This window comes from Psittacula echo (assembly GCF_963264785.1).
Source record: "Psittacula echo genome assembly, chromosome: 3".
NCBI lineage: Eukaryota > Metazoa > Chordata > Aves > Psittaciformes > Psittacidae > Psittacula > Psittacula echo.
The window spans coordinates 63,628,115-63,641,198 of record NC_137736.1 but is presented as its reverse complement, the minus strand read 5'-3'; the positions used below and the strand labels follow the sequence as shown (position 1 = coordinate 63,641,198).

Here is a 13,084-nt window from a genome sequence, read left to right as displayed (position 1 = left end):
CCTCAACAAATCATGGAATCACAGGGTGGTTTAGGTTGGCAGGCACCTCTGAAGGTCATCTAGTCCAACACCCCTCCTCGAGCAGGGGCACCTACAGCCAGTTGCCTAGGATCACATACAGAAAGCCTTGGAATATTGCCAAGCTGGGAGATTGCACCACCTTTCCGAGCAACCTGTTCCAGGATAAATAAGACACTAGAGGCTCTTTGATGATCTGCAGCCAAACCTTTCAATTTGCAAGAGAAGAACAAGCACTACAATGCCACTCAGGATATAGAGGCACTAAACATTTCATTACTTTTCATGAAGAAGTGACATGAAAATGGAGCACACTTTTCAAGAATGGTCTTGTTAATGAGGGGATAGCTTCCTTTGCAAAATGAAACAGTTATTGACCATGCTACAAAACCAGTTCCCTCCGCAAGAAAAGATGAAGGAAACTGTAAACTATTCAAGTATAAGAAACATACTCTATGTATACAACAATGAGCAGCACGATTATCACAGAATCAATCATGGAATCAACTAAGTTGAAAAAGACCTTTAAGATCATTGAGTCCAATCACTACCCCTGAACTGACTAAGCCAATAAACCATCACTAAACAATGTCACTAAGGGCAAACTGATCTCCCCGCATGGATGCCTCTCTGCTCTTGTGAGACTTCACTTGGAGTATTGTGTGCAGGTCTGGTGTTCTCAACATAAAAAGGACATGGAACTGTTGGAACAAGTCCAGAGGAGGGCCACGAGGATGATCAGGGGACTGGAGCACCTCCTGTATGAAGACAGGCTGAGAAAGTTGGGGCTGTTCAGCCTGGAGAAGAGAAGGCTGCGTGGAGACCTCATAGCAGCCTGCCAGTATCTGAAGGGGGCCTACAAGGATGCTGGGGAGGGACTATTCATCAGGGACTGTAGTGATAGGACAAGGGGTGATGGGTTAAAACTTAAACAGGGGAAGTTTAGATTGGATAGAAGGAAGAAATTCTTTACTGTTAGGGCGGTGAGGCACTGGAACAAGTTGCCGAAAGATGGTAAATGCTCCATCCCTGGCAGTGTTCAAGGCCAGGTTGGACAGAGCCTTGGGTGGCATGGTTTAGTGTGAGGCGTCCCTGCCCATGGCAGGGGGGTTGGAACTAGATGATCTTAAGGTCCTTTCCAACCCTAACTATTCTATGATTCTCATAATCTCCACTCACAGCCACCCCTCATCTGTGCCCCACAATGGCTCACACTGCACAGCTGCTGCACCAACCCCTCACACTCACCCCTCATATCTCCCTTCATGGTCAACCCTCAGGCCCCATGGCTGCCTGTGCTCTTCCCTTATGACCTCGCCTCATGAGCTTCCCTCACATCTACCCCCATCACAATCTCCCCGCACGGCCTCTCCTCTTCTCCCCTCACGATGTCCCCTTCACTCCTTATGGCCACCGCTGCTCTCCTCTCATGGTCTTCCCTCATGGCTGCACCTCTTCTCCTCTCCCAGTCTCCCCTCATGGCCGACCCTGCTTTCCCATTATGATCTCCCCTCATGGCTGCCCCTGCTCTCCCCTCACAATCTTCTCTCATGCCCACCCCTACTCTCCCCTCACGCTCTTCCCTCATGGCCATCCCTCCTCTCTCCTCATGATCTTCCCTCACGATCTCCCCTCATGGCTTCCCCTGCTCTCCCCTTATGATCATCCCTCATGGCCACTCCTGCTCTCCTCTCATGATTTTTCCTCACAGGCTTTCCTCTTCTGCTCTCACAATGTCCTCTTCATTCCTTATGGCCACCCCTCCTCTACCCTCATGACCACCCCTGCTACCCCATCATAGTCTTCCCTCATAGCTTCCTCTGCTCTCCCATCACGTTCTTCCCTCATGGCCGCCCCCCTCCTATCCCCTCACGATCTTCTCTCATGGCTTCCCCTCCTCTCCGCTCACAATCTTCTCTCATGGCTTCTCCTGCTATTCTCTCACAGCTTTCCCTCCTCTCTCCTCATGATCTTCCCTCACGATCAACCCTCATGGCTGCCCGCTGCTCTCTCCTTATGGTCATCCCTCATGGCCACCCCCCTGTTCTCCCCTCATGATTTTCCCTCACAGGCTTTCCTATTCTTCCTCACAATGTCCCCTTCACTCCTTATAACCAGTCCTCCCCGCATGGCTACCTCTGCTCTCTCCTCATGATCTCCCCTAATGGCTGCTCCTCTCCCCTCACGATGTCCTCTCACTCCTCATGGCCTTCTCTCCCTTCATAATCTCCCCTCACAGCTGCCCCTGCTCTCCCCTCATGGCCATCCATGCTCTCCCCTCACAGTCACCCCTCCACTCCTTTCATAATCTTCCCTTATGACCACCCCTCTTCTCCCTCTCCCTCTAGAGGCACTGGCTGTGATTAAGTGGCCACAAAGCTGGAGGTATTTCTTCCTGTGATCTTTGAACAACTATACTTCACTTGCACTTTCCAAATCTGAATGAAATGAGAATTCTCAATTTCAAAAGCTATCCCCTTTTCTTTGTTGGCAATAAAGAAGAAATGGGAACATTTGCCTAGCCTGTTCCGTATTGTTCCTTATTTTACACCAATGTATCACTAGGTTTCTCTTCTCCTTCATAAACCTTCTACAGACAGTCTTTTAAACTGTGCCTCTTCTCCTATCTTTTGTTATTTTCACACCTAACTTATCAGAATCACAGACCGGTTTGGGTCAGAAGGGACCTTAAAGCTCATCCAGTTCCAACCCCCTGCCACGGGCATGGAAGCATGAAAAGTTTGTAGCAAGGGGAAGAGAAAGATAGGTTGCACCAGAACCATCAACATTCTAGGAGTTAGGTCTGACGTTCTCTAAGGGAAAGAACAAGTCTGTGCTGTTGCTAGTGGGTCAGAGAAATAAGTCCAACCTTATTTATACTGTAAAAAGTCAGGCTAAATTTCAAGTACTAGAAACAGGTGCAGAAAATACTTTCAGCCATTCACACACTTCTTGCCTTACAAAAAAAAAAATTAAAAATCAGGAATTTGCCAAACTTAAGCAATTCAAATATTTAAAATTGTCTAGTGTAGCTTGTAAATTTGCTGATAACAGTAAATAACTAATTTTACCTGTTTTCTTAAAGAGTCATTCACTTTCTTCAAGGTTTCAAATGATGACTTCAGCCTCCTATTTTCTTTAGTTATTTCTCTCAAGACTTCTGTCAGCTGTTTAACTTCTGCCTCATGTTGCTATGGAAATATGAAATTTAAAAACATGACTTACAAGAGACTATTTTATATGTATATCTTTATATAAGACATCAGGTAGTGTCATCTGTATCATAACCAGTTATACCATTTCACTTTTTCCAGGTGTGCCTAGTCTGTTCTTAAGTCCTCCAATACTACACTACAGTCTTGTCAATCTACCTCTCTGTATGCTTACCTATTTTTGCCAGATATAGTTTTTCCTAATTCTTAATCTAATTTTCCCTTACTGCTTCTATCACAGACATGTAAAAAAAAAAAAAAAAAAAAAAAAATAGTTTTCCTCTTTGTTGCAGCCTTTTATGTAGCTGAAGATTGGCACATTAACACTCAATTCATCCTGTATGTTTAACCCATGCATCCACCCATTATCCTCTATTTCTGTAGCTGATATTTCTATTAAAATGCAATACTGCACACTCACACTTCCTGAATAGTAATTCTTTTCAGACCTACAATATCTTCAATTTGTCACGATCAATTTTAATCCCAGTGTTCCTTTTCAGCATGCTTGAAATTCCCCCTCACTTGCTATTTACTTCAAGTTTAATGAACATGCTCTTTCTCATCATCAAACTTCTCACTGAAAATACTGAATAATACTGGACTGAAAAGATACTCCAAATCCACTAGGTACATTCCTTCAACTTTATTGTGAACTACTGTCTCACTACATCTTTACCTTAACTGCACTACATTTATGTTATACTTTACTAACATGATTACAAAAATGCCATGCAAAACTGCATAAAACATTTCTAATTCAGTCCAGACATATATATATATATATAAATCTTCCTCTATTAGCAATGCCCATTACCTTGCTGTAGCGGAAATAAGACTGATTTGACAATTTATGATTAACATATGCTAGTAATTAGTTATCACATTGTTTCCTGCATCATGCTTTCCATGGTTTGTTCATACCTTTTTTTCAGAATCTATTTATTTACTTACTTACTTAGGGAACTGACATTAAGTTGATGGCTGCAGAACTCTCCCTTTTGACAAGACAGGCACCCCATTTTTTGAGTCTTCCTTCACAAATTTTCCCAGAAAACCACCAATTTTCCCTGTGTTTTCACCAGCCAGTTCTCTAACTGGTGTAACATTCTTATATGCTCAGAAGATTTGCAACATCTAAATTAACACCTAAACCTATTCCTTCCCTGTTCAAAAGCCGAGGTCCTACTCCTCTGATGCCTTTTCCCCCCTTTTTAACATGTAGTCTTATACTCCCTTAACAGCTTGCAGGAAAGGTTTATCTGCACCATTTAAAGCAATGTAATTTCTCAGCTCATGGTTTTGACACAAACCATTTGACCTTCTGGATAATACCCAAAACTTTACAAGACCTAAATTCAATAGGAAATACTCACAAGAACAGTGTTGTTATTACCACCTCTTCTTATAGCAAAATCACACCATTTCATTTCCTCCCATGCTCCCAAAGTTAGGTTGATCTTTTCTTCCTTTGAACTCTGAATGTTTTTTCTAATATTCTCTGCAATAGTTATGCTATAAGATCTCAATGTGTCTTCAAGCCTTCCCAAGGATATCTACTTCAATTACGGCTAATGCAAAGATACTAATTTAAGTTACATACAAGCACAGACAGACCACAACTTTTTTCTCTAGTACTGGTCATATATTTCTATTTTAGAAACAACTTACCTCTTTTCTAAATCGTAACACTGAAACATATCTATGCATAAGACAATTAAATGCATCATTCTGAAACAGAAGCAATACAAACCCCTAAATATTTTATGTTGTACTTTTTATATAAATCATTCATTAATGGATTTCAAGCATTTAAAAAAAATAGCACTATATCTCCAACAAACGTGATGGTTTAAGATAAGTTAAATGGCATGTAGAGCAATAAATATAATTTAATATATTACTGCACCTCTTTTAAAATTCCAAATTTTGTGTGAACTTCTTCCTCAACACCTTGTATTTTAGCCAAAGCTGCTTCATGTCTAAAAAGCACTGTTTCTCGTTCTGTTAGAAAACGCTCTCTTTTCCGGAGTTGGAGAGCATATTCCTGCTGTGCTAAACTTTCTCTCTGTATTGAGAAAAAAAAAAAAAAAAGTTGAAACAGCTTTAAAAACCATGATATTGTCACAATTTATACTGAATTTAAATTTTCTCTCCCAGAGATATGCTTAGCTTCTTGTAAAATTATACAGTGTTACACAATAGCTTACTCATTAAAAGTATCCTGATGGCTATCTATGTTCAGTTTCCCCAGACGTTAACTCAAATGACTTTGATGTGCATCAGGATGGTTCAGCCTCCCAAAATACAAAACTCAACTCTACATGGTTGTTTAAGTATAAACTTAAGACAACTGAATGTAGGCTTTTGCTTTCAAAAGTTTTGGGTAATAATATTAACTGTAAGATGAAACAGAGTCTGATGTGACTGTCAGCACTGAACATGAGATTACTATGTTGTCTCTTCGATTAGTGGGAAGCACCCCTGAAAAAGCAGTGAGGAAAAAGAGATACAAAATTATTTTTATCTCATACCATACAAAAGGTAGTCCTGACAGGGAAACCAGCAGAAGTATGGGAGCTATTACAGAATAAAGCCATATAGCAGGCTTTTCTGCTAGTGGCCTAGGCCTTCTAGGGGATGAACTTGCTGGGATTCCCCAGCAGTGCAAAAGTAAAGATAAGGCAGAATGGAGGGTTTTAAAAGGAGGCCATGAATGCCTAGAATCACGAGAAAAGTTTTGGATGCTCTCAGGAGAAGCAGTACTTGCAGGTGTTTCCTTCTATGCCCACAGTGCATCACAAGACACTCTTGGATGTAGAAGCACTGCATTCAAACTCCCTTAAGACTGTTGTCTTATCTACCCACTATGTAAGACAAAGCAAATCGGTAAATTTATTTAGAGGAAGAGGTGGATGACGATAGAATTTTAGTATATAAATCATTGTGATTAGTATAAATAACAGTAGTAACTAATAGTCTTAGTATAAAAGTAATAGTTATTTAGTATATAAGTAATTTCTGAATTCTCTGTCAAAAGCGAGAATCTTTGTAACATTACTGAACAAAACGTTTAAAGTGATTCCAGTTCCTACCTGGAGCTTCTGATGTATGACAAATAATTCATTATAAATTTGACTGATGTCAGGTGGTATTAAGCCTTGACTACTGCATGCTTGAGCACTAGTTCCACTTAGAATTTTCCTTAGCAAACCATTGGTAATATTTTGGTCACTATTTTCTTGTGTATTTGCAGCCAAATGGGAAGGTAAGGTGTTGCCTATGGAAAGGAAAAACTCATTTTACATTAGAAAATTAATCCTAGATAAATAATGACATTATTGTTGTTCCAAAACAGTGAAAACTTATTTTAGCCATTTAAAGTAACAAGATTAGAGCAAGATGTATCAAAATGAGAAAGTAATCTCCTAAAGAATTATGTACAATTGCTCAAAGCCGGTTTCTGTGACTTGGCTGAAATGATCAGTGATCAATGGTGGTTTATAAGTAAAACTATACCCTCCAATTCAGTATAGAAACCTCATAGATATCTGTACGAAATCCATGCACAGCCTGAATCATAATGTAGCTAAAACCTCCTCTTGTTTGATGACCTTTTTGTAAGGTCTTCAGGCAAGTGATTTGCCGCTGACTAGACCTTGGCCTGACATCGAAGTTAAGAGAACAAGAGTTAAGAAACTGCTGGTCACAACAGGAGAAACAGCTAGACATGACAGATTACAGTGTAAGAAGGTGATGAAAGTTGCAGACAGCACAGTGAGGAATAGCTGGATTTCACGAATAGTTGAACACCCAAAATTCACAGACAACTGAAGGAAGTGTTATGATCTTTCGTGGAGAGACATCTTGACCAAAACAGTGTTGATAACACAGGGATGTTTCAGTTACTGCTGAGCAGTGAATACACAGAGTCGAAACCTTTTCTGCTTCGCACCCCACCCCACCAGTCAGCAGGCTGGAGGTGCACAAGTTGGGAGGGGACACAGCTGGGACAGCTGACCCCAACTGACCAGAAGGATATTCCATATCATATAGTGTCATGCTCAGCATATACAGCTGGAGAAAGAAGAAGGAAGGGGGAAAATGTTCAGAGTGATAGCACTTGTCTACCTAAGTAACCATTACATGTGATGGAGCTCTGCTGCCCTGGAGATGCCTGCACACCTGCCTGCTGATGAGAAGTGGTAAATGAACTTCTCATTTTGCTTTGCCTGCATGTGGAGCTTCTGTTTACATATTAAGTGTCCTTCACCCAACCTGCAAGTTTTCTCAGTTTTACCTTTCTGATTCTTGCCCTCCCTACTTGGCAAGGTAGAGTAAGCAAGTACCTTGGGAAGGTAGAGTAAGCAAGTAGCTGTGTGGTGCTGAGTTGCCTGTCGGGTTTAAACCACAATAGGTACAGACAGAGCAAAGCTCAGACCAGTGAGGAAAATGTAGTTAGTGATAGGTTGTTTATTTGGCAGGCAACTATAGAAGGGAAAAGAAGGACAACGAGAAGGATCATCAAGAAAATAGCAAATGATTTAACTAATGGGGCTAATCAGTGGTATGCATTTCACCCATCACAGCTGGTGCAGGATAGCACACCAAACCTGTTGTTCAGTCAGTGTGCCTGCTTTACGGATGAGGAAGCAGAGCATAACTAGCAAAATACCACACAAATCATAACAGAAACAGGGGAACAGAAATCAGAAAAAAAGTAGTCATATCTGAAACAAGTGAATGTGATATTTATCAGTTTTGTGTTTATTTTGCCTTTGATCCGAAATACTGTAAACTATGCAATTTTCCTGGTGCAATTAAATTCTTTGTTGTTGTTAGTTTGTTTGGTTTGGGTGTGTGTGTTTTGTTTTCTTTTCTTTTCAGAAAGAATGGGTTTCCAGAAAGCTGTTTTTATACAGTCCCCACCTATTTAATACAACTTTTGATAAGAGTCTACTCCAGTTACACTGATCTGTTCTGCAGGACTTTTGAGGTTCCTTATAGCCACTTTGGGGTTGGTTGTCTGGCTGTCTCTACACTTCCATATATGCTTTTAAAAGAATACGTTAATGTCCTTCTAAACCTAAAACTCTCCACAAGGGACAGAGCTACACTGATTCACAAACCCCTCCAAATCCAGCAGCATTTTCACACGTTTGTTGTGAATGAATGCCAGTTGATCGCCGCTACAGTCTTCTAGCTAGAATTTCCTGAGTTAATATTCTTTCTCTACCTAATGCCAGTTTTCCAACTTTAAACTGAAAAAAGACATCTGGTTTAACAGAGTTGTACTATTTGGTAATGCAGCTAGCTACTTAAAACAAAATAAACCAAAACAAATAAACAAAACCCCCTCCAAACCATCCTGTTTCTTCATTTATATTATAAAGTCACCTGGCAACCAGTTTCATAAAAAGTTGACTTTTCTTTCTTAAACGTATGTTAATATTTCACCAAGAATGCCTGGACCTCCTAAACTAACTCTAAATGTGTTACTCATAGTGACATGAAAGGTTAAATCCCCAAATTAAAATACCTTTTGCCGATTACTGTGTTTCTGAACTGAACAGAAAGTTTTTTAAAATACATGTTATAGTTCACACAGAGCTGTAAAAATATTTAAAATTCAGTATTTCTTACCTGTTTCCACATATATAGCTGTATTTTGAACTGTATCAGTTTCAGACCAATTAATGGTCTTTTCTTTTTCTAGACCACTTGAATCACAACATGAATCTTGCTCATCATCAAACCTAAACAAATACAAAAAAGCAGTAATTGGAAATTACTCAATACTTTTCTCACATACTACATATAGAGCATTGAAATAAGTCTGTACAGAAATGGAAACATGGCTCAATCTAAGAATTTTATATTTGACTGACAACAAATAGAGTAAAATCATTTGGATAAAAGGCATTATTACTCACAAGATTTTAACCACAACAATTAGTAATGTTGCTGACATAAGATTAGTAAGAATAGTTAGAATTTTCAGGCTGTAAGCACATCTGCAGCAGGTAAACCCCTCTCCTTTCATCACCAATCACCAAATTCCAGGAAAGCTAAAAATACAAACTCCATTTTTAAATTATTTTTCATATCTGGTGTAAACTAGTCGTGAAAAGACACTTCTTGGCTTTTGGAATCAAATTATCTCTAAATAAACTTAAAGCTGTTTATCAGTCTTTGCTTTCCTCCTAATTCAGTTTATATCATCCCTGTATCCCAGTAGCAATTCCAGCATATACAGATTAGATTAGAAAGTGAGACAATACTCCTCATCAAAACTGGCATTCACATTATTTCATACCTCAGCCACAAACAGTTCTTTACTTAATAAGATGAAAAGCACCTTAAAATGACTTCTGCATCTGTACAATCTGAATGTACTGTTTAATTATGGTTTATCTAGATTATGAAAGATAACAAATGATAAAGGAGAGCTGAAGAGAAAATGCCTTTTACCAGTCCCAGACTTTGAAACGTTGGAGGAAATCACTAGAAGATCTGATGCTGTTCTCTCTTTCACTTTCAGTAAATTCTGACTCTAAAGAACATTTGGATAAAGAAATAGCTGTATTTTCCAGTGAGCTGTCCATGTCACCTGGAATTCAGAAGATAATAACAATTTTATTTTGCATTTGAGAAGCTGATGTTAAAAAATTGACAGGGCTTATTAGAAATGCTTTCCATCTAATCAGGTAGGTTTAAGAACCAAAACCCCACTGATAAACCCTTACAAATGAATGAAAAATTTTAACAGCTTAAACACTGGGAGGTATTATTTAGCTTTCAAACCAGATAAGTCTTCCTTAAGTTTTACAGCTTGCATTCATATATTAATTTTTCTATAACCAATGTCTGATGAACACTTTGTTTTATCCTGTTTGCATGCACCAGCAACATGTGTTTCTCAAGAAGCCCAAAGACATTCTAAATAATAAATGTATATGTATCTTTAAGTTAAAGCCAAGCATATGCATTGTGAGGTGGTGTGGTTTAAGCCCAGTCGGCAACTTAGCCACGCAGTCTCACTCTTACTCCATCCCTGGAGCGATGGGGAGGAGAACTGAAAGAATGTAACTCTCACGGATTGAGATAAAAACAGTCCAGTAACTAAGGTATAACACAAATCACTGCTGCTGCCACCAATAATAATAATGATAAGGGAAATAACAAGGGAAGAGAATACAACTGTTCACCACCCGCCGACCTATACCCAGCTCAACCCAAGCAGTGATCTAGACCTTCTGGGTAACTGCCCCCCGTTTATATAGTGGGCATGACATGCTGTGGTATGGAATACCTCTTTGGTTAGTTTGGGTCAGGTGTCCTGTCTCTGCTTCCTCCGGGCTTCCCCTCCTCCCTGGTAGAGCATGAGACCCAGAAAGTCCTTGGTCAGACTAAACATTACTAAGCAGCAACTAAAAACATCAGTGTTATCACCGCTGTTCTCAGGCTGAAAGTCAAAATTACAGCGCTGCACCAGCTACTAAGACGGAGAAAAATGACTGTTACTGCTGAACCCAGGTGGACTGCTACCAACTACTTCAAGCAGGGCTTCAACACAAACAGGTTGGGAATCATTGTTCTAAAGCATCCTTTGTGCTCTCCATGTGAACATTAACATTGCTAGGCTGGCTCTCAGATAGAACAAACCCTTGATCAAGAATGTTTACTCATTTAAAATGAGAAAATACAAAACTACTTAAAATAAATTTAGGAATGACACAGTTTTAGTATATATTTTCTCTGAAAAATATATCAAAGCACCATTGTGTGGTATTACCTTTGTATCCTAGGGACATTCCACTCTTCCCTTCAGTATGTAATGCTCCTGAAAGGCAATCCTACAAGAAAACACAAACACACTGTAATATAGTCTGAATTTTCAGGTAAAGTGCATGTTACAACTCACTTGTTTCACAGTTTCAATGCCTTGTGATAGAACTCTTACTACAAACTACTGTCTTTGAAAAGGGAAGTGTTTTTTGTTTTTTTTTCAATATACAAATGTAGATGGCCTTCATATTAACATAAAGAGGCAAACATCCTCCACAGTCTAATGATGAAATATTCATGGTGTTGTATGTTAAAAAATTTGAGAGACTGTAAGACTTTATAAATACAGTAACATAAAATAAGGGCATAAAAGTAGGATTAGGTAACATTGCCATCTATTTTCATATCCAGGTTTTTTTATGTCAAAGTTTCCTGCTCTACTTTTTCCTACTAACCTGTAACTACATACTACAAAAACAAATGACAGAAGTATTAGGCTACAATTAAAATCAACTAAACGTACATTATAAAAGATTAGACTCAAAGCAGCTCTCGCAATCTTAGTTGTGTTTCACTGCATCTCTCCTGAAACCAGGACATATACTCTAAATAAAGAGATCAACTGCTGTATTTTCTTGTACTTAAACACTGCTTTTTAATAAAATAACAAAATGCACAAACAAATCTAGCATTTGGTTCCTTGCAAGCACAACATATTACTTCCCTTGCAGCATGAGTTTGAACACTGGTGAAATACTAGCATGTGGGAGGGCTCCTTGCTGCTGGAGCAATTTCCTAATCCACTGTGCACATCCATTAATAATGGAAGTAATGGAAACAGAGGAATCACAATTCAGTTCCTTCATTCGTATTGGTGCAAAGAACCTGGCATTATCTGGTGTAAAATTAACATTGCTTCTACCTTGGCAAGAGAATGACACCCACCATAACTTACTCTATGATCACTGCAGCAGTTTGTTGTGAACTATGGGTTTGATTCTCCTCTGGTTGACTAGAGATGGCACAATTTCCTGCTCCCTGAAAACAGAACTAACCACTAGGCTTTACAAACAAACAAACAAAAAAATCACAAGCACACCTAACACACTATAAATAAGGCTGGTGATTGCTGTGGCAAAAGAATCATAGAATCAGTCAGGTTGGAAAAAATCTTTAAGATCATCAAGTCCTACCTTGACCCCAGGACTGCCAAGTCCACCACTAAACCGTGTCACTGAGGACCTCATCTGCACGGGTAAGAATATACAAAATAAACAAGTTATCCTATTAGTATACCAAGAGGATTCACATACAGTCTTGCCCAACTAGCAGACACCAGAATGTTTTAGGCATAAATTAAGACCCAAGCTGCTCAGACTGTGTTTTGGAAATGAATAAAATTTGGAATTGCAATTTCCAGGGAAATTCCAAGTTCAGACAGGGATGTCTCTTCAGCACTTGTGCTGTACTTGATCTTTTTAAGATCCCCTCCAATCCAACCCATTCTATGTACTGCAATCAGCATAAAGGGAATAACAGTAGGAGTAGAAAGTACGTATTTTATACCTAAGCTCCTAAAGCCTGTTCAAATCCCATTTTCGGCTCTCACGCCATACACGTATGTGATGTCAGTGTTCACAACGAACCCCAGGAGAGGGGACACAGACACCACCATCCCCAAGCACCTCTGGGACTAGGCGAGAAGGGGCAGCTTTCCCCCTCCTCTTCCCACTTCCCTCCCTTAGCTGCATCCTCAGCCCTCCCGTCTCACCCCCACGGCGCCACGCCGGCGATGACTTCCAACAGAGGGGCCGGGGGCGGCCATGTCCCACCGCCGCGCTCGAACTAACCGCCACAGCCCGAAGCCGCCGGGCGCAGGCGCGGGAGGCAGCGCGCATGCGCATACCGCGCGTTCGGGCCAGGCTCTACGGAGCCGCGGGGACGAGACATCTGTCGCAGCGGCTGGGCCGGGGCTGGCCGGGCGCCGGGCAGAGCGGATCCACCGCCCCGCCCCTGACGCACTCGGCTCCTGTGACAGGCCCCAGCCTCATACGGCTTGCTCCTAT

General features: G+C 40.4%; 1 protein-coding gene across 5 annotated transcripts in view; it reads right to left on the bottom strand.

Moving 5' to 3' along the window:
* Positions 1-12,896, bottom strand: part of CCDC138 (coiled-coil domain containing 138) — a 51,404-nt gene extending 38,508 nt beyond the window's left edge. For all 5 annotated transcript variants that reach the window (XR_013956404.1, XM_080612807.1, XM_080612804.1 and 2 more), the window contains exons 1-8: positions 12,790-12,896; positions 12,212-12,265; positions 11,026-11,086; positions 9,702-9,840; positions 8,874-8,986; positions 6,326-6,510; positions 5,140-5,298; positions 3,090-3,209 (exon numbers count right to left, since the gene is read on the bottom strand). Coding sequence is in view for 4 of the 5 variants with exons in the window: in XM_080612807.1 (XP_080468933.1) it covers positions 3,090-3,209; positions 5,140-5,298; positions 6,326-6,510; positions 8,874-8,986; positions 9,702-9,840; positions 11,026-11,086; positions 12,212-12,265; positions 12,790-12,843 (885 nt within the window). In the remaining variant the exon portion in view is untranslated. The remainder of the gene's footprint in view (positions 1-3,089; positions 3,210-5,139; positions 5,299-6,325; positions 6,511-8,873; positions 8,987-9,701; positions 9,841-11,025; positions 11,087-12,211; positions 12,266-12,789) is intronic.
* Between the last annotated feature and the right edge of the window lie 188 nt (positions 12,897-13,084).